General features: G+C 47.3%; 1 protein-coding gene and 1 long non-coding RNA gene across 8 annotated transcripts in view; one reads left to right on the top strand and one right to left on the bottom strand.

Moving 5' to 3' along the window:
- Nucleotides 1–14,503, bottom strand: part of LOC144825617 (coiled-coil domain-containing protein 159-like) — a 395,593-nt gene extending 381,090 nt beyond the window's left edge. For 2 of the 7 annotated variants that reach the window (XR_013609475.1, XM_078684171.1), the window contains exon 1: nucleotides 5–132. Coding sequence is in view for 2 of the 7 variants with exons in the window: in XM_078684171.1 (XP_078540297.1) it covers nucleotides 5–64 (60 nt within the window). In the remaining 5 variants the exon portion in view is untranslated. Of the gene's footprint in view, nucleotides 1–4; nucleotides 133–12,793 lie in introns of those variants that run through there. The other 5 variants (XR_013609457.1, XM_078684170.1, XR_013609480.1 and 2 more) reach the window with 4 other exon arrangements.
- A 74-nt stretch (nucleotides 14,504–14,577) lies between these two features.
- Nucleotides 14,578–21,901, top strand: part of LOC144825757 (uncharacterized) — a 223,084-nt gene continuing 215,760 nt past the window's right edge. Inside the window, exon 1 of the long non-coding RNA XR_013609552.1 lies at nucleotides 14,578–14,756. This is a non-coding gene — a long non-coding RNA (uncharacterized LOC144825757). The remainder of the gene's footprint in view (nucleotides 14,757–21,901) is intronic.

Here is a 21,901-nt window from a genome sequence, read left to right as displayed (position 1 = left end):
CTACCTTGCTATGAGACTGCATTGATGTGCAGAACAGCAACAGAGAAATGACTCTGCTGAACATCCATAAAGCAGCTGAGTGAGGAGGACAGATGAGAGGGGCGCGGTCACCAGGGCAACCAGAACAGTGGATGGGCTTGTGATGTCATGCCCTGTTCAGTTCTGAAGGTTCTCAACATAGAAACAGAACTGGCCCAAAGAAAAATAGTGGAAAGAAAAGAAAGGATGGATAGTTAAAGGTAAAGAGACTAAAGGGAACATACAGAAATAGGGCGGGACGAAGATAAAATGGAAAACGCATTCCAGTTATAAAGACCTCAGGTGCATCAGGCTTCAAATGAAATAGAGAATTTTTAAAATGACTAATTTTTGTGGCATAAAAGTTTCAGTTCTATTAACTCCTTCTCTGCGGGGGTAATTCCCCCGCTGTGCTGGGGGGCGCGTAGAGCGCCCCGGCCACAGTGCTAGTGTGCTGATGACGAGCTGAGCTTGTCACGCCCATGCCCGTTCCTTAGAACTCTCAGCACAGCAGGGGAATTAGCCCTGCGTGTGAGCGTTCTAACGGCCATGACGAGCTCAGCTCGTCATCAGCACACGAGCACCGTGGCTGATGACGAGCTGAGCTCGTAATCAGCATGGGAGGAGTTAAGGACACGGAGGCGAAGAGTATGCCTTCTCGTTCGCTGATGAGTCTTCACAGCAGCAAAGTAAACTACAATCCCCATGAGGGACAAAGAAAAGAGCTACAATACCTAGAACAGCCAATAATGGCAGTCCCTTTAAACAGAGATAACACCACCTTGACTCAATCTTTCTTTTGCAGTGACATCTGGATTGCAACTTGAATTCGATCCTCTAGTCAGAACTGTCACAAACTTTGGCCACACTTTATTCCTGTTTCTGTTCTTTTCACGGAAAACAAAACGAACAGATGCAAAAGCCAATCAGTAGCTCGTTATCAAAACACAAATTTTTGGGGGTAGTAGAAAAGCAACATAATATTAATCAATGTCACGTCATTCAGTAGAGTTGAAACAGCTTGCTTTCAAAATGACTGAAATAAACAAACAACATAAAATATAGCATTAGAGTGTGGGCTAACCTTCGCCTCAATTTATTTCAACAGAACTGAAAATTCTCCGTTGCGAAAGCTACATTTTTTATATTTAATTGCCAAGAACTAATTTTTTTCATGCCAATGCAGGAGGCTTATATTAAGCTTGTTTAAAGCCAAATAATCACCATTGAAGTAAAATAACGCTTCTTAAAGGTAGGGTCAGAGGATGAATTTGCTGATTGTATGAGGTCTTCTAATCTGCAACCCAAAATAACTGGCTTCAAAGCTGTGACTCTTCATTTTGAATGAGGACCTAAAGAGCCCAAATCGATAGCTGTTTTCCCATGAGCCTGCTTTTCACTCACCTGGTAACCAGTTTACATTTTTTCTTAGTTACAAGACACAAATGTCACCTATGATGTGCTCTACAGTCGCAGTACAATCTTCATAGACTTTACTATAGTGCACCTCACACAGCTGGGAAACTTAGCCGAGTTAGACAGTTTGAAATTATTTTAGTTCTCCTCGGAATAGTACAAAAGGTGCCATCAGGTGCAAATACTCGTTCTTCTTATTCAATGCTTTAATGTCAGAAACCCTACTGCAGGATATTAAACATTACAGCACTTACCCATAGATTCATCAAGCATCCATTTTGCGATTCCTTATTAGCGAAAAATAAGGATTCGATAATAAGGAATAGCAAAAGGCTATGCATGAAGAACTCGCCAAAAAAATAGCGATTTCTTAAAATTCTTTAATTGCGACTTGCAAATTGCGACTCGCAATTAATGAATACCTCCCCATTCATTCCTATGGGCCTAGAGGCCCATAGGAATGAATGGGAAGACATTATCTCAATTTGCAAATCTCAATTAGAGAATCGCAAATTGAGATTGCAATTTCAAGGGTGTCAAAAGGACACCCTGTTGCACCACTGAAATCTGCATATGGGTACATCTTGCACACACACATGCCCTAAGGGCATATTTGTGTGTAAAATGGAACTTTGAAAAATGCATTTTTCAAAGTTTTTGCAAATTACCATGAAGTTCAACTTCATGGTAATTTGTTCCCCCTATTAGCAAAATCGCTAATTTTTTATCTTTAATGCATCCCAAATGCAAAAATACCGGTCGCAAAGGGGCAGATTCGTTAGCTTGATGCATCTATGCCATAGTGAGCTTCGCTAGCAGATGTTTGTGTCTGAGGCTAAAATCTTCATTAGCCAAAGTTCAAGGTACTACTGACCAACACTGGCATTCTATAATGCTGTGTATTTGGGTCCTGGTGGTGAAGATAATCTAATCCCATTAAGCCAGAGGTCTCCCAATTGAGGGGCAGGCTGTCCTGGTGGCGGCTGAAATGATCTCAGAGATGGGCTCCGGGCACTGGCCCTCAGAAGCATCATGTTGAAAACAGTAGTTTTTAGTGTACAAAACAGTGGCAATGAGCCAATCTGTAATGGGCCATTCCAAATAATATTTTGCCACTCATACTAGCTGGGAGAAGGTGTCAAAAACGTAAAAAGGGGAAGGTGGAGCCAAACCATGCTATATTATATATATATTTAGGGTTGCCAATGTTTCTTTCAACCCCGAGGGTGCGGCATTAAATAGTTGAAGACCAATGCTTTAAGCAATTTACAAACAAAGGTATGTAGGTATGGCGTACTAGCAAAAGGAAGTTGGCCCTCTGAAATGGATGTCCCAGCAATTTTGCAAGCGACCCCGGAAATTCTCCATGCCATCAGGTGAAGGAGACCTGATTGCAGTTGAGGATATTCCCAATCACAATCACTGGAAGCAGAGCAAGAGAAATCAGCCCAAATCATCTCCTGGAGGACTGGAAACCATTGCAGATTAGAGTCACTAGAACTAGATCCACTAGTTGCTGCCCGGCTTATGAGGCCACTCCTGGGACCAGCAGAAAAGGGGGAATACATATTGCTGACTCCCATCCCACTTTTGTAGTAACTTGTCTGTGTTGCTGACTCCCATTTCACTTTTGTAGTAACTTGTCTGTGGCCGTAGCCTCCAGGTCTGGCCTACAACTGGAAAATGACATAAAGTGGTGATTCAGACGTAAAGCAATCAGAAGTATGGAGCAGGGTCTCCAAATTTTCATCAATGCCTGTAAGGTGCTCACTTTCAGGCTCCAACCATTGGAAACCTGCAGAGAGCAGGATTTCCAGTGTGCAACCACATTCACTTGGCCCAGAATATATTCTGCTGTCACAGATATATATATTTTTTCAAAAACCTTTATTGAACAAATTTGCACAGCAAGGTTACAAAATTGCACCACATCAAGACATTATATACGAACATACAATATCATGCATCAGAGGTTACCTCATACTTTTAGCACATGAACACATCGAGTGGGGGAGGGAGACCAGTGGAGCAGAAGGGAGAATGGGCGGGGGACCAGCTACACATTGGCAATTACCGGCGGCGGCTGCTGGCGGAGCGCCGGCGGGGAGCGTGGGGGAGGTCGCAGGGCGGTGACAGTCACAACTTAAGAGATAAGACACAAGTGGACCCCATATGTTAATTGGGCGGGATTTGGCAGGCATTAGGTCCCAGAATTCAGACAAGAGTGTCTGACATCGCGAAGCATCCTCAAGCCAAGCGTCAACCTTAGGTACAAGCCCGCGCCCCAGCACATGAAGACCCTACGCTGCGCAAGGACAAGAAGCATCGCAGTCAGGCGGCGCGTGGCGTCAGGATACAATTTCACAAAGCCTAGAAGGAAAAGCAAAGGGTCAGGCTGGAACATAGACGTCGTGATCTCTAAAACAGCAGCACAGACCTCGCGCCAGTATGCGGAGATCTGAGGTCACATCTAGGCGAGGTAGGAGAAGTCTCCCACAGGAACAGAACATCGCAAACATCTATCATTGGGATAAGTCCCATCTTGTGCAGCTGAGATGATGTCCGGTAAAGCCTATGTAAATATTTAAAGTGAATGAGGCGCAGGCGGTAATTTGGGGATAGGCGTTTTATCCGAGCGCAACTATATAGCCAGTCTTCTGTAGAGATTTCGACACCCATGTCCTCACCCCACACCACGCGCGCCCGGTCTTTAGAAATGGGAGATGCTGCCAGGGTAGGGGCGTAAATCTTAGTGACCAGCTTCCCGGGGGGAGGGGGTGGGAGGGAGGGAGACGTGTACAGAGAGTCAAGAGCGGCCATTGAGAAGGGAGGCTGGGGGAATGAAGGCTGGAGCTCCCTGCAGATAGCCCTAAGTTGATAGTAGAGCAGGGTGTCCAAGGGGCTGGAGTCGAAAGCGAGAGAGACGAACGAGTCCCCAGGGTAGAGGTCCGCCACTGTGGTAAGCCCTAAGCGGGTGGCATGTTTAACCATCCCGGACGACTGAAGGGGGGAAAAACATGATGATGAGCAATAGGCATGCCGTTCGCGGAGAGCATGGTGGAGCCGGAGAGTTTACGGATCCCACTCCAGGCCCAGTGCAGAGTCTCCACCGTGTCAATCTTGGTTCATGGGAGCTTCGCCAGGGTGAACAAGGTGGTCGTAAGCGGCCATAGGGCAGCAAGGTCAGCTTCCACTGTGACATGCGGCTGAAAAGGAGTGGGGTGGAGCCAAATCTGAAGGACACTGGCCTGGGCGTTGAGGGCATAAAGTTTAAAATCGGGGGCACCAAGACCTTCGCGCGACATAGGAAGGGTAAGGATGTCATATGCAATTCTTGGCTGCCGACTGCCCAAACCAGAGTGATGAGCAACGAGCGGACTTTGCGAAAAAAGTGGGCAGTGAGGGGGATGGGGATATTGACGAATAAATATAAAAACTTTGGGAGCACCACCATCTTGGCGATGGCTACGCGACCGGCCAAAGACAAAGGTAACTGGTGCCAGAGGGGAATCTTGGACTCAAACCACTCCACAGCACGGCCAAAATTGGCCCTCCAGAGTTCGTCCACGTCCTTGCTAAACCATATACCTAAGTATCTTGTCGGGCCCGACGCCCATACAAAGGGGTAGTCCGGAATGAAGGGAACCGTGGCATCAGTGAGAGGGAAAAGCACAGACTTAGTCCAGGCAACCTGGATACAGGAGAAGCCCCCAAACCGTATCACCTCACAAACCAGTGGACTAAGGTTCTCCTGAGGTTTGCGAACATACAGAGAAACGTCGTCCGCATACATGGAGACGACTAGAGCACGAGCCGCGAAGCCGAGACCCCTCTGGGTGTGGTGCTGCCGAAGTCTAGCGCAGAGGGGTCCATTGCGATGGCGAAGAGCATGGGTGACAGCGGCCTCCCCTGCCTGGTACCTCTATTGATGAAAATAGGCTCAGAAATGTGACTGTTAATCCTGAGGCGGGCAGTGGGGTGTAAAGAAGTAATATTTTGTGTATGAAGACCGGGCTAAAACCTAAATGAGGGAGGAGATAAAAGAGAAACCGCCACTCAAGGGTATCAACGGCTTTGGTGGCATCGAGCAGGGCAGTCACTGCCAAAAGCTTAGGGTTAATTTGATGAAGCACGGAGAATATAGTCCTGAGGTTATGGGAAGTCGCGCAGCCAGGAATGAAACCGGATTGGTCCGGGCGAGCTATGAGCAACATGAGGGGAAGAAGGCGGGAGGCGAGGAGTTTGGCAAAGATCTTGTTGTACGTATTAATTAGTGAAAGGGGACGATAAGAGTCACGTAGTTTTGGGGGCTTGTCCGGCTTTAGAAGTAGTGTGAGTAGTGCCTCGCGGAGCGAATGGGGAAACTAACCAGCCTTAAAAGATTTGTTGTACATGGCAGGTAAATGCGGGACCAGAAGGGGTGCAAAGGTTTTATAAAAGGATGCTGGCAGGCCATCTGTACCGGGAGCCTTGTCACTGGGCATGCCGTTAATCGCAGCAAAGATTTCTTCTTTGGAGAAGGGCTCATCAAGGAATTCCCGGTGAGGGTTGCCAAGCCAGAGAAGCTGAAGGGTATCAAAATATTGATCGAGAACCTCGTGCGGGGGCGCAGTCCCAGCCGTGTAAAGCTGTGAGTAAAATGCGGTGAAACACGCCCTGATTTCCTCAAGAGAGGTGGTTCTATCAGGACCTCCGTCCTGGAGGGCGGTTATGTGGGATGCAGCGTGAGGTGAGCGGAGGAGATTGGCAAGGGTCTTACCGGGGTGGTCGCCCTCACCGAAGCGGTGCGCCCGCGCCTCCCTGCCCAGAAAAGCGAGTTCTCACTTGGCCTCGTCAGCGAAGTCAGTAAGCTTCCCCTTGAGCAAGCATGTCAGGATTAGAGTCCCGGGAGTGAGAAACATCCAGAGCCCTGATCTCCGTCTCTAATTTATCAAGAGTGCCGCGAATAGAGCATAAGACGCCAGACTGCTTGGAAATACATTCTCCCCGGATTACGGCCTTAAATCCCTTCCAAAGCGTGGAGGGGGAGTCAACGGAGCCTTCGTTAAGCTCAAAATATTTCAAAATAGCAGTTTGCATCTCGTCACAAAAGACTGAATCACGCAGTGCGTTAGGGGGAAGCCGCCAAGAGAACGCGTGGCATGGGGAGTGAGAGAGGCAAAGACAAAGACGAACAGGAGCATGATCTGAGAGGGTGCGTGCCATGTGCTCAACAGAGGTAAGCCAAGCAAAGGCGTCCAGAGTGGTGATGCAGAGGTCCAAGCAGGACCAACAGCCGCGGGAACCCGGTACATAAGTGCCCTCGCGTGCCTTAGGGCGAGTGTGGCACTGCGCGTCATATAGGGAGCTGTCAGTGAGGCTGCAGCTCAGTAGTGAAGCTGCGCGTGGGTGGGAAGCGTGCAGGCCAGAGCGTTCTAGCGTGGTGGACAGCGTCATGTTAAAGTCCCCCTCCAGAGGAGCGCAGCGGGGCCCAGGGATGAGATGCGATGCCAAACTTGTGCAAAGAACTCCGGGTCGTCAGTGTTGGGACAATGGAGCACAGCCAATGTCAGTGGTTGGGTCTGGAGGGTACCATGAAGGACAACAAAAAAGCGCCCCTCGGGTCGACAATTATCTGGGAAGTCTGCCATGGGAGCACTCTGCGCAGCAGAAAAGACACCTCACGGGAGTAGTTAGAGTAATAGGAAGAATGTATTTCGCCCCAGTGCCTGGAGAGGAGTCTGGAGGAGGTTGCAGGTAGCATGTGGGTCTCCTGAAGAAAACAAATATCTACCTTATGCCAGATGAGGTGGGCATGACAAGACGTGCCTTACAGTGGTCGTTAAGACCGCGGACGTTCCAGGTCCAAATCGTGGTATCAGTCATAGTGCCTTGTCAGGGAGGTCAAGATCAAGAAAGACTAAAAGTGCGGGTAAAACCTTGTGTAGTGGAAAGATGCCATGCAACTAACAGCAGAAAGCACAGTGCGGTAACATTGGAAGCGCAATAGAACACCAAAATCAAGATTACAACAACGGCCTCATTTGGAGGCGACAGTCCCAATATCACAAAACCCCCCAAAAAATCGAATAGGAGAGATTGGGCAATAAGGACACAGTGCAGAGGACAAAAGAAGTGCAATAGAACAACTCAAACGCTTGAGATAACGTGTCAAAAGGAGACCAAAAGAAAAAACAAACATCACAATAAACAATAGGACCTCAGAAGAAGGACACAAACCCCAAGAACCCCCTCCCCATCACCAACTCCAACCCCCCAAACAGGCTGTTCTTCCACCCAAACCCACCCCGGGGACCTGCAACTAAGAGGGGGAAAGTCTATGTCTAATATGGGAATCATCCCGTGGAGGCATGGCGTCTCTCAGCACACACCCCTGCCAAGAAGACAGGGTGGCCAAGCCACGAGTCTTGGCAGACAACAGAAATAAGGGCACCAGGAAGTCTAGGGCATCAAGTCCAGGAACATGTATACGTTGTGGAGATCCCTGCAGAGGAGAAAATACAAAGTGGACCAAATCTAAACAGGGGACTTGAGCAACACGGAGTGCAGTCAGCGAAGGAGTCAAGAGTTCACCACAGTTCAGTCGTTATCGCTTAAGTTGCCCTTTTCGGCAGTTTGAGAGTTTGCAGGAGAGGAACGTTGCGACCAGTCCAGTTTCTTAGCGAAGGCCAAAGCGTCCTTTGGATCTGGAAAGACAAGCATCTTGGAGCCCTGCTTGACTCGCAGTTTGGCGGGATATGCCAGTGAATAAGAGACTTCATGTTTTTGAAGGATCTGTTTCGCTGGGAGGAACTCGCGGCGAGCAGCCTGCACCGTCATAGTGTAGTCAGGGTAGAACGACAAGGAGTTGCCCTGATGACGAATCTCGCCCCTCTCCCTGGCCGCCCGAAGAATGGCATTCGGTCCCTGAAATTCAGGAGTTTGCAGCAGGCAACCTGGGCCGGAAGACAAGAGCACTGGCACCCAGGAAGCAGGCCGAGGAAGGAGGGCAGTGGAAGAGCTGCTGGTGGCATCCCTCACAATGGCAGGCTGTAGCAGCCGACCGTCAGGCTTGCAGATCCGGCAGAGGAGTGGCAGAGCCGGCGACGTGATGAGGCAGCTAGGCCAGAAAGTGTGTACGAGAACCTGGCCGCTCCAATGCCGGTCCCTGCAGAGGCAGCAAATAAGGGAGTTAGAGCCGTGGGGGCAGAGGCAGCGGGGAAGCACGGGGGCGCGCTGCCCTCGTCGCAGGGCCAACGGAGAGAGGCAAAGGGCGAAAAGCCTCTACAGTGTGAGGGATAGGCCCAGGCCCGGCGGAATGGCGAGCGCGCACCCAAACCCAACCGCAGGAACCCCCACGGGAGTACTGCTCAACAGGAGTGATCTGGGGCCGGGTGGCAGGCAGGGCCCAGCAAGTCCATGCAAATTAGAGGCAAATGTGGCCCAGCTGTGGCGCCTCGCAGCTCAGGAGAAAGACGTCCAGTGCCGGCAATGAGGGGTTGGAGCGGCAGACGCAGTAGGGTTCCAGGCACGGTCGTCATGACAGGCTGCCGTCAGGATGGCAGAACATGAGAGAGGAAGGAGAAATGGTGCAATGAGGCCGTAGAGGATGGCAAAGCCTCGGGAGCGGTGGCAGCGGGGAGACGCAGGGCGCGCAGCCCTCGACCAGTGGCCGGTGTAGCAGGGCCTACGGAGGTAGGCGATGCAGGAAAGCCCCAGCAGCAATGGAGCTAGGCCACACCCCGCGGTGCAGCACACACGCCCCCAACCCTGCTGCGCAGGCCCCCCAAAGCAACTGCACTCACCAGGACCAGCGGGAGGTAGGCAGCAGACAGGCGCCAGCAGGGCACCTCATGTCCAGAATCCGGAGAGGCTGGAGGCGGCCGCAGGGAGCCGCATTCGGGCAGCAAATGTCTGAGGCGTCCACAGGGTCGGCCCACGGCTGTCGAGGTCCCAGCAGGGAGGTCGCCCCCAAGGGGGGAGGTAGGCAACAGGCAAGGCCGCCAGCGCTGACAATCAAAGAAGGTGTGGAGGCAAGTGAAGGGCCAAGGGCTGGGCGTCAGGCAGGTTAATGGCCGTGGTAAGCTGTCATCCAGGCGGCAGCAGCAGATGGGTGGCTGATGGGCCGGACGTGAAGGGCAGCCGAGGACTCCCCAGTCTCAGCAGCGCGGCCATGTAGGCAGCCGAGAGGCCGCGCCAGAGGAGGGCAGCGAGGAGTCGCGGGGAGCCCGGCGGGTGTAGGCCATCACAGCGGGCACCAGGAGCTGGAAGATGGTGCCCGCTCTGTGGGAAGGCTAGGGCCCGCCGGTGCGGCACACGAGTTCCCGACCCCGCCACGAGATGCCCCCACAATGGCAGCACTCACCGGCTCCAATGGTAGAGAGCTGGAGGAAGGTCCCGCATCTATGGTCCGGTCACAGGGGGCCGCCGGAGAGAGGCGCCAGGAAGGCCCGGCCATGCCAACAGGTGGGCCCGGATCCGAAGCCCAGGCCCAGCAGCAGATCTCGGCTCAGCAGCGCCGGAGGAAGGTGGGAGATGGATCAGACAGTGCCAAGGGGTGAGGTAGGTCGAAATGGCATGGGGCAGAGTAGCAACGATAGGGATGTCTGCAGGATTGATGTCGGATTATTGGCTCGGCCGGCAGAGCCCACTCAAAGTGCGGCCATCTTGCAGCTGGCTAAGCCACGCTCCCTCACTGTCACAGATAATTGGTGTTGAAAGCAATAATACCAAACGTCTATCCTGATCTCCATCAGAATATTGGAGCAAGTGCTACCCATATTTTTTTTTTTTTTACTTGATCGCCGAGAGGTTGTCCTTCCCCAGGAGGATGCAACAATTCATCTTCAGAAGACACAGATTTTATGCAGAATAAGCCTATCAGTAACCCTAAGCAGCTCACGTGCAACTCAACTTCATCGCACAACCATCAAACTCAGGTGGAGGGAGTCTCAAATGGCACCCCAACACAATCTACTGGCATCTGATTCAATGACAAAGTCTGGAGGTGTTCCAAAAATGGTTCTGCCATTGTGGGTTTCCATAAGTTCCAGTCACTGTAGAATCTCTTGTCTGGATTCCTTTGGCAAAGCTATCAGGGGCCCTATAACATAAAGGACACACCTTCTCTGTTTGCGCCCTGCACATCTTAAAACCGGTGTGCCAGGCGCAAACAGGGAAAGTGCACCCTATTACATGGAATGTGTTGCCCCCAGGGCAGCCGCAAAATTGCGCTGCCCTGTGGGCAACGCGTTCCTGTGAAAACCAGAGCAGCTGCTTTGAAGCCGTTCCATGTTTCACACTGCAGGCGGCAACCCGCCTGAACTTTTAAAGGGCATTAAAGATACCCTTTCAAGTGTGTGCAGTCAGTGACTGCACCCACCTGCAAGGGAATGTCTGCGGGGATCATGGGACCCCCTGTTCCCCCAGAAGGCTGCAATCAGGGGGCGCACTGAGAGTGCTCCACCGTTTAGATGGAGGACTGTCAGAGCACCTCCTGAGACCTTCTTTGCCTCTGCGCGCTTCTGTAATACGGTGCGGGTGCATAGGCAAAGGAATTCCCTCATTTGCATGGGGCACGCCCCTGAAGATAGCACTGGTGCTTCATGGGCGCCAGCGCTATCTGTATTACAGAAGGAGCCGCACAAGCATCTGCAGCCCCTTCTGTAATATCAAAGTGCCCCAGGGTGCGCAAAGCAGGCATAAACACCTGTTGCGCCTTGGGGCACTTATATAATACGGCCACCGGTCTTAATAAGACAGACCCTTTCAAAGTTGCTGGATTTTCAGTCTCTATAGGGGCCCTTTATTGAAGAAGGCCTGTAAAGATCAGCTGAACAAACAATGCCAAAGGCCTATGATCCATGCTGGGAGCACAGATATTGATTACAGCAGGAATGCCTTCAGCTTGTGTTTGATAGACGTACGCTTCAACATAAGAAGTTGGAGACATGCTGCAACAGAATCTATGCAAAACCCCAGGAACTATCTGTTGCCAGAGAGTGAGTGATGATTTTGCCTCGCTGATGAAGAAGCCATAGTCCTGTAAGAGATTGAATGCTCATTGTAGATGAATAATTGACTCTTGCTGATCCAGCAACAAGACTCAAGTGACCCAAATAAATTATCATGCATACTCCCTTGGCCCTTGAGAATAGCATTATTAGCTTAATTAACTTGTTGAAGTACCAGGGTGCTGACGATAGAATGAAAGTTTGAAGTACATACTTCAGCTCTTTCTACTAAACCTGCTGAAAACGCCAACACTGGGGAAATATATGGGCCACTAAATATGCATTTTTGAGATCTAAGAGCACCATCCAATTGCCTTATCTTTGCTGATCTCTCAGAAGGATACCTGCAATCTTGAAATGGTGATAAAGAATCCATGAGCTCCTGTATGGGAGAAATACTTTTTAATAATCAGTCGATTTAAATATGACTGGTTGAATTGTCCATTAGCAGGTGCAAAGACATAGGTAAAATATCTGGCTTTAATGTTTAGTAAAAAGAAATATAGACTTTTTATAATTAAGTTGTAAACTTTTTTGTTGGGACAACAAATTTGTATTTATAGAAGTTGTTGCCCAGGGTTTTAGTAATATTCTCCCTATTTAAGAAATGGAGACAACCTAGGAGTTAAAATTCAGTTGTTGTGCAGTCTCTGCAAATAACATTGCATACGTTTATTATGTTTTTTGGTTGTTTTTAGGCACGTTATTAATTTGCTTATATGTAAATAACCCAATGTGAAAGTTTGTGTGGGAGATTTCCAAACAATTGTCCAGACGGTGGTCAACAAATTACACCATCGACATGTGTTGACGAACATTGAGAACTTCTCTCCTCACATTGTGTGTATGAAATATGGAATTGTGACCTAGTCAATGTTTTAATTATGAGAAATGAGAAGGGGTTACTAAACCTTTAAGCTGGATGGTGTTTCTTTTTTATCCTTCCGGATATTTATATATTTGTGAATATTGTCATACATGTTTTTTATAAATTACATACTTTTGTGTCTCTGTTATGTTTGTTAGTTGTTTTGCACAGCTGGCACAGCAGTATGATATTATGAAGTAATTTAGTCTCATTTGATATAAGGGGAGATTTGATTGTTGTCTTTAAGAAGACCCTGTGCCTCTGACTTTGAGGGGTCCCTCGCAATTTTGTTCAGTAGATAAAGATTCCAACCAGTGAACTCCCAAAGGTTCAGGAATAATCTGAACCCCTGCCTTTCTTCTGGAAAAAAAATAAGTTGCTAAGTAAGCCCCTAAAACAGGCACGGACAGCACAGGTAAGAGCGGTGGGGCGGGACATGGGGGAGTCGACAGACGACGGGATGGGTAAAATGAATTAAAAAATAAATAAAACCACTAACCTTGCACTCGTCACTTCGCCTGTAAAGTCTCCAACACACACGCCTCATGAGCTAAAATGCACCATTTGTGAACATACAGTTTGCAGATGACCCACTCCCACACCTTTGGAAAAAGGGATAATGTTGAACTGTGCAGTTGGAAGGTGGTATGAAGCTGTTGGCCTTTCTGCTATTGTCCCTTCTAAATATGGCTCATCTACCTCTGGCCATGAACGTGAAGAGTGCAACTGCATTTGCTAACCTCCTAGCCTACGTGCAACTAGAAATTGCTTGGGTCTTGAAAGGGTGCACAACTACCTTCTCAAAAAAAGGACAGAATTAAAAACTTTGTTCAAGGATGTGTGTGCCTTGTTTCCTAGAAGACAATTTGCTCATTGTGCTTATCCTGGAAGAATGATGTGGTTGATCGGGGACCAGTCATCCGTGACTTGGTATGTCTGTTCCAAAATCTCAGTCAAGGTTCCAGCTAGGTCGAGCAGTTTATCATGGCATGCCTTCCATGGTCTAGCTATACCTTTTTGAATCTCCTGTGACTTTCTTCATAAACAACAGCATGTTCAGATTGATGTCCTGAGTCAATGCTACTCTAACCTTTACAAGGGTTCCATCACTTTGTGTCCTTGATTGTGGGCTCCTTTATCCAATTACATTCTTTATTGTGACTGGACATATGCTACCTCGGCTGGAGAGTCTGCAGATGTTGGTGGATAATGTCCTCACAACTGAAATTATATAGTTCTAAGAGGCGCGTGGGAAAACTTGGTGGCAGCGGCACTCAATTCTTATCAAGTTATTTCTTCTTTAGCGTCACTCTTGAAGAGGAAAGATGCCAAGAATGCTAAGAACCAAATAGATTGTAGGTGTCCGATCAGAATTACATTTGTTAAAGGCTTTAGCTTCAAATTGAATATCCCAAGAAGAATGCCCCAGTGTGCTGCTCTAATGTCTGCCAGAAATACAGACTCCAGCCATTCAGAGGTATCTGAATGAGCCAAATGTTCTGATTTTCGCGTTGCCTTTTTTTCCGCTGCCCAGGTTCCACCAAAGTGGGAGCCAAATGGGAACCCTGGGACTCATCATTTTCCTTAGCAGAAATCAAGGAAACCAGTTGTTTAAAAAATGGTGTTAAGGCCAGCACAATAGGTTGTTGAATAGATTTCTGCACAGTATTCTCAGTAGCCACTGAGAGACCATTATCTAGGTAACAGGAAGATTCCTCATAGCATGCTTGGTTGTCATCCAAGGTATAGGAATTGCCTGAAGTCATCTTATATGTGGCCAAACCCGGTCACTCATCTAGAGACGAACACACACCCCACCCTGTGGTACAAAGGGTAACTCACCAACAGCAGATCACAACTGGGCCACAATGGCAAATAGGGATAAGCTTACCCCAAATTAAATATCTTCTAGAAGAAAATGGTGAGATATAAATCGAATGACTACGGTGAGATTAAATTGGGGTGCCAGTCAAAAAAAGCCCTACATTAGTGGTGAGCGGTTTGAAGAATTAGTCCGTCATCTGACACTGGGCATCAGCCAAGTGGAAGGCAGGTTGCGTAGCTTTATTTTGTACCTATTTCCACCATACTGCACTACAGTTAACTTGAAAAAGGATACAGGTGGCCAGATCAGCCCGAGGCAAAGCTCATACGTCAGAAGCTGACAGGCGGGTGTAAAATGGGGGGCGCCCAGTCTTTGCGCACTGAAATAGGACTGCGCGTGGCCTTTCAAACTGCCACGTGACCGCCGCATACCTTGCGTCAAGTTTAAGTGCGCGCACGCGCATTGTGGATGAACCCTGCAAATGCGGACACAAAGGTACACCAGCGAGTGGGCGATGGGGAGTGAGCAGGGCTGCTCCTTCTCTATTCTCACAGAAAAGCGGCAGAATGAGGGAGTCGCAGCTTTCCCGAAAGCAGCAGGAAACAACATTAGCCAGTGCAAAATAAATCACATGAATGTAAGTAGAGGGCTAAAAATCTTTAACGAAAGCAACATATACAGAAACAGAGCACATTTACCAAAGAAATAGGCAGTCAAGATGGCAGCTCTATTCAACTAATTGGGAGAGCTGGGGGGGGGGGGGTGCTGTCAAGTCTAGTTGTTTTAGGCACTGTACTTCGCTTCAGCATGGGAGTCGTGGTTGATTAGTGTCTGTTTACTAGCTGGCAGTTAGTTTCTTAGCTGCTGTGGAGACTCAGTAAAGAAAAAGTAAGCACAATCTGGGCCTCTGGTCGTGCCATAGAAGGTGTCAGTCATTATAATTTCTATATATTTAAAAAAAAAAGTTTGTTTATATAACACATGAACATGCTTCTGTCATTTCTAAGCACAGTAAATAATAGGTATTATCATTATTACTCAGTTTGATAGTATTCAACATACCGACCTCATGGTAATCGAAAATGATTTACTCACTGAGCCATCTTATTGACCTTTGCAGGGAAAGGTAAGACAGACATAATAGAATGATTATGGTAACCTCAGGGACACAGAAACTACATTGTAACTCGTGATTAATTTTAGGGTAAACAGAATATCCTCTTAACCAGTACCATCATACCTTTTAACCTACAGAGCATCTAAGGTGTTGGTGCAGGTGATCCCATTAAATTCAATAGATGAGAAGACATTTTGAAGGACCAGAAATAGGAATGTTTATAGAGTGGGTGCCCCGCTCCCCCCACCGAAGTACATATTGCGAAGTTGAAAATGAGCCCAAGGTGTGTGATACACATGCATGCCAACACTTCTGAGTTAAACAGCAAACCTCCAAGTAATATAGTCAAAAATTGCTTCAATTTAGATTTATGCTGCTTAAAACTATCATCCACTTCAATGTAAGTTGGTGGGAGAAATCAAGTTCCCCAGATTATTTTCCAAACTTTTACTTTTACTTGTTCCTAAATGTTGCCCTGTATAAGCACAATCCAACTAAATGAGTTGACAGATATGGCAGAACTTTCATTTCAAAAGGCACTGCATTCTGGGAGTTGTAAGTTAAATTCAATCCAGTTGGAGCCTGATATTATTACTGTACAGGGAAAATGGTTTGTCAAGATGTAAAAATGTAAAAAGATTCCCAGTGCTTAGTTGTTTAAAGTTTATTTGAATCTTCAGCTATATAGTAACCACTACAAGATTTAATGAATTGAGGAATAGAGAGGACAATGGTCCCCCCGTGGTGTCTGTAGATTCCATAAAGACGTGTAGTCTGGACAGTGGCAAGCCCTAACAATGACCTGTAAACGGAATTCTCAGGACCAAATGTCAAATGTCAAATGCTTTTATATAGCGCACTTATCACCAAAAGAGGTCTCAAGGCGCTCTGCAGAAAAAAGGCATTGACCTACCAGAGTGGAGATACATACGAGGAGACCTTATTTAGGGAAAAGCCACTCTTTCAATCCCCTTCAAAACTCCAGATGATTAGATAGGGACAGGAGATGAGTAGGTAACTTATTCCATAGCTGGGGAGCCACATATGAGAAGGACCGGCATCCATGCCTAGACGTCCGTACTCTGGGCTGAGACAGCAGGAACTTAGAACTGGAGCAAAGAGCTCTAGCCGGGGTATACCATGCTAATTTTTCTGTTAGGTAGGAAGGGCCAATACCATGGAGGAGTTTATGGGTTAAACTCAAGATTTTGAAATGACATCTTTGGCGCACGGGAAGCCAGTGCAGTTTCTTAAGAGTAGGTTTAGAGGCAGACCTAGGAGGCAGGCCCAGCACTAGTCTTGCCGCCGCGTTCTGAATAGTTTGTAGTTTTGTCAGCAGATTCTCATTCATGGATGCAAACATAGCATTTCCATAATCGAGCCTACTGACAATCAGTCCCTGGACCAGCGGCTTTCTAGCTTCAGTTGGGAGCCAATTAAAGATATTGCGCAGTTGTCGCAGGATACCAAAACAAGTCCCAGCGACCTGGTATACGTGAACCTTCATGGAAAGATCCCCGTCAAGCATGATCCCTAGATCTCTCACAGTTTCTTTAGGCTCGGGGCAAGGCCCTAAATCAAGAGGCCACCAGTCCTGAGACCAGAAGGTCTTGGCCTTGCCGAATAGTAAGATTTCGGTCTTGCTGCAGTTGAGTTGAAGCTTGTTATCACTCATCCAGTTTTTAATGTGAGTCATACATTGTTTAAAGCTGGAGCAGGTTTCCTGGAGATCAGGTCTACAGGTAATAAGTACTTGCGTATCATCTGCATAAGACACAGTGGAGAAGCCGTAGGATTTTATAATATGGGCCAGAGGGCGGAGATAAAGATTAAACAATAGGGGACTAAGGATGGACCCCTGCGGGACCCCTATGGAAAGAGGGATAGTGGCAGATGCGTGAGAGTTCATCCTGATGTAAGAGTGACGGTCCCTAAGATAGTCTACGAACCAAGCCAAAGCATTGCCTCTGACACCAACCTCCCACAGACGATGTTTCAAAATGCTGTGGGAGATGGTGTCAAAGGCAGCGGAGAGATCCAATAATACCAGGATGGCTGATTCGCTCCTATCCAAGGAGAGTCGGATATTATCCACTATTTCTATTACTGCGGTTTCCGTGCCATGGGTGGCACGGAAGCCTGACTGTGACGGGTCAAGGAGTGCATGGGTTTCAATGTAAGAGGACACACATTTATTTACCAAAAAATCGAGAACCTTGCCAAAGTAAGGTAATAACGAAATTGGTCTGTAGTTGGAAAAAACAGAAGGGTCACTCTTAGGCTTTTTAAGAATTGGCCTGACTTGCGCCTCTTTCCAGCTACTAGGGAAAGAAGCACTCTCAAAGGAGGCATTAAAAATGCTGGTCAGATCGTCAGTCAGCAATGGGAATAATTCACTGCACTTACGGGGGAGCAGGGGATCATTAGGAGATCCTGACTTAATTTTTTAAAGTGCGGATAGCACTTCTTCTGGGTTAGTGGGCTCCAATTGTATCATGGATGGAAGATCCGTATTTTCAGAGGCGAGCTCAGAATTAAAGAAAACCTCCTCATTTGCGACCAAGCTTTGTGGGGAGGAAGGAAATGAGTAATATATTAACTGGATCTTACTGTGAAAATAGGAAGCCAGTGAGCTCACCCATTCTGGCGAGGGGTCAAATTTGGATTGTTCAACCTGCGGGGTGGTAAACTCCCTAACTATATTGTACAATTCTTTGCTGGATTGGGATGCCTTATGTATTCTTTGCGTGATATAAAGAGATTTTTCTGCCTTTATATGTTTCATATAGTCAGAATGGATTGATTTATACTTCATGCGGTCTTGAGGCGTTCTGGACTTCCGCCACAGTCTCTCCGCCGATCTGCAATCAGTTTTCTCGCGTTTCAAAGCCTCGATAAAACAAGGAGAAGCCATTCTTTTCAAATTTACTTTCCTTTCCGGGATGATTTCGTCAAGCGTATTTCTGATAGACGACTCTAATTGCATGGCCATTGTTCCAACATCATTAAGATTGTTGTCCCGAGGCTTAAAATGCATCTTAAACGCCCTTGAGGTCATTTTATACCAAGGTCGGATAAGCATAGATTCTTTACGGGCGGGGATCTGTGACCTAGAAGGAATGGGAAGTTTAAAATGTATTAAAAAATTATCCGTCCAGATCATCTGCAGAGGAGGGTCACAATATAAATCGGTCATATTAGTAAATACTAGATCCTATAGATGACCGGCAAGATGGGTAGATCCTTGAACCCGCTGAGTTAAACCCAGGGTTTCTAAGGTTAAAATTAGATGACAAGAATCCACGTTATGTGGAAGCTCTGCATGGTGATTAAAATCGCCTAGTAAGATGAAATTATCTGTGGCCAGCACATGGGAGGCTAGGATATCCAGCAGATTATTAGTGAATTCAGATTTGCTCCCGGGGGTCTGTATACCAGGGCTGCTCTGCCTAACACCGCCATATTGTGTTTTATATTAATTATTAGTATTTCCAGCGAGTCACTGGAGAGCGAGTCAAGGCGTGTGATCTCTACTGGGGCCTTCGCAGCTACTGCGAGGCCTCCCCCTCGTTTACCCACTCTATCAAGCCTGATCAGGTGGTATTCACTGGGAAAAGCCGTGGCAATATCGGGAGAAGCCTGGTTGTGAAGCCACGTTTCCGTACAGAAACAAATGTCTGGCTTCTGATTATCCAATAAGCACCAAAGCTCTAAGGCATGTTTAGGGATAGATCTTGTATTAAGATAAAGAGAAGTGAGTGAATTAGAGTCCATTTTCATACTACTCTTGCCTGATTCCTGTGGACTCTCGTGCTTGATTTCCTCCAAACCCTTATGCGGTGGGGAGGACACAGTCGGCGCGGCCGAGTCATTCCTAAAAAGGGAATCCATGGAACAGGCTGCCTGGGGTTCTAATAGATTCTTTTGATTTAATGAGAGCAATTCCTGCCAGTTATAGCAGATCATGGTTAATATACAGGACCACTCAAGTGCCACACAAGTTAAAAATCGGCCAGGAATTTGGGCGGCGGGCGGAGTCCAGGCGCGGACGGGCGCAGACGGGCTTGCCTTTGGCGCGCCGCAGGCACGCCGCTGCGCGCGTCCGCGCTGTGAGGTGGTTCAAGTAGGGAAGGGGCGGGCAGCTCTGATGACGCTGCTAGTGCGCCAGGTGATTCCTGTCCCTCCGCTCAAGCGGCACAAGCCGTGGCGGAACGGGGACCAGCACCAGGAGGTCAACAGGTGAGGATTATGTGATCGTAGTCACCGCAGTAATTTAAAAGCACAGAAATGCACAAAAACATTAACGCGGTCGTAATCACCGCAAACAGTGTTAAAAAAATAATGCACGTAAAACAGCTATTGGCCTTCGCAGTTTTTCAACCCCAATCCCTCGGTTCACACGTTAGTACAACACACAGCAAGATTGCCAATTTCGCTGCCAGTGCTGGCTTTAGGGCAGTATGACCAATATTGCTGCACTGGGCACCATTTGCGCTATGACCAGAGAGGACAGAGAAGACAGGTCCAGAGTAACAGGTGAAAAAAAGAACAGCATGCACATATCTTTGAGTGGCCAGCAATTTTCAGGGATAATAATGGCAAGATGCCTCTGGTGGTTAGTGTACATGCTGGAGAGGTTAGTGTTTTATCTAATCACAATTTTGACTCATCAAAAGTAGCACAGAGGGTTAATGTACCTGCTGCAAAGCAACATGCAGGTTATAAATTTGTATTTTATATAACTAGCTCAGTAAGTTATTACTTTTGTCACAGAGATACTTTTGTTACTTGCAGTTCCTAAGTTGCAGCCCTTCTAACATAGGGAAGTGAGCTATGAACAGGCATCAAAGAGCTGCATGCAAACTACAAGGCAATATTTCTTTATTCTAAGATTGCTACAAAGTACCTCTTCATGTAGCAATAGATTGTTATTAGTACCGACAACCACTATGTTATCGTTTAAATGCAGTGGTTGTGGTTCTCCAGGCCAAGCACTCGTAACATGTAATGCCTACTAGTTTGGATGATGTGACTCCTGCATCTTGACCCGCACTGTCCTATGTAAGATGTCCTATACATTGATTTACCCTCTTGTATGAATTCATCATCTCTCTATTATGCGGTGAATTCATCATCTCTCTATTATGTGTCTGCGATGTCAAGGGTTCTGCAGGCCTACATCGGGATGAGTAGTGATATAAAGAAATCAAATAAATGAGAGGGACTATGGAGAGAAGAGGGACACCGCTGGAGGGTGACAGTGAGGGAATCCATGGAGAAGGAGGTCACAGGGTGGGCGCCAACGTAGGTGTTGCACTGGGCACCACCAACACTAAAGCTGACCCTGCTCAGGAATAGTTATGTGGTGTCCCAGTGGCTTGGAGCCACCTGGTTACCTTACTAACAAAACCTGAATGGACAGTGGAACCTTCCTAATGTCAGCACCTAACCTACAATTACTCTATTAATTAATTCCCTTTCTATCATCATAGGGATATGTGGGCACACTGGATAGCACCCACCATCACAGTGCTAGTTCCAACAGGAACTCAACAATTCAAACGTAAGCACAGGTGCACCACAAAATACAAGAGATAATGCAAGTTTAAGTCCAAATAATAACAAGAGCAAGGCTCCTCAATTTTGATCTCTTTATTCCGTTGCGTGGTAGAGAAACAGTACAGCCGACGTGTTTCGTCCCAGTATGGGACTTCTTCAGGGCGATTTATAAGTGATTCATTGTGTCTCTGTGGGTAGCATAAACTAGACAGCACGTGCACCATAACACGACCTGGAGTCATCCATGAAAATATGTCGATGAAGGTCCGATGTCATCCAAAGAAGAATCACAAATGATGACACTAATAGTAGTTTTCGTACTTCACCGGCAAATGTACCAGTATAACTTCTCGTGGGATCTGTAGCAATATAGGTCCCAATATTGCAGAGCAAAAAATGAATAGACGTTTAAGATGGACTGCCAGATGGATCCAGTGAATTAGTAACCGGAACCCCAAGAGTGTGAAAAGGTAGAGACCGCGTATGGTGACTGGTTCTGATTCAAACTAAAACGTGTTATACCTTGGACAACTTATTTCTAGAGGAGAGGGCCCCATCAGGCAGGATCAACAGGCTCGCAATTTGTTAGTCACGGCCGATCAACGCGGTCACCACGGACGCCACAGGTCCAAGAGTCCTTCCAGCAGCAGATGATTCTTTACCCTACTCATTCTAGATTTTAAAACTAATACTAAACAAGGACATTCTACCACGACCTACTCCTCGTCATCAACAGCTGCCAAGTGGCTTCTAGATATGTGGAAGGCATACAACGGTCCTTGCTTTTTAGTCAATAGCAATTTCCATGTACATAGTAAGGCTACCAGTTCACTCCGTGTCATCAGGGGAACCATGCTTCCAACCCTGCACTTTACATTAATAACGTATTGCATTTTGTAATCCTGGGTCCTGTCAACTAAACAACTTCAACCAAAATACATAAAAGTATGATTTGAGAAGGAAACCCCAGTACTGGAACATGGTATCCCTGCTGATAAGGAGTCATCTATTAACCTAACTTGATGGAATAGTACCAATGCCTGTTTCAGCCTATAATTTAGAAAGAGAGTGCCCTAAAAAGATAGGTTTATCATTCTCAGAAATAT

The sequence above is a fragment of the Lissotriton helveticus genome, chromosome 1_1 (assembly GCF_964261635.1).
Source record: "Lissotriton helveticus chromosome 1_1, aLisHel1.1, whole genome shotgun sequence".
Lineage (NCBI taxonomy): Eukaryota > Metazoa > Chordata > Amphibia > Caudata > Salamandridae > Lissotriton > Lissotriton helveticus.
The sequence above is the reverse complement of the archived record's forward strand: the minus strand, read 5'-3'. Positions and strand labels throughout refer to the sequence as shown.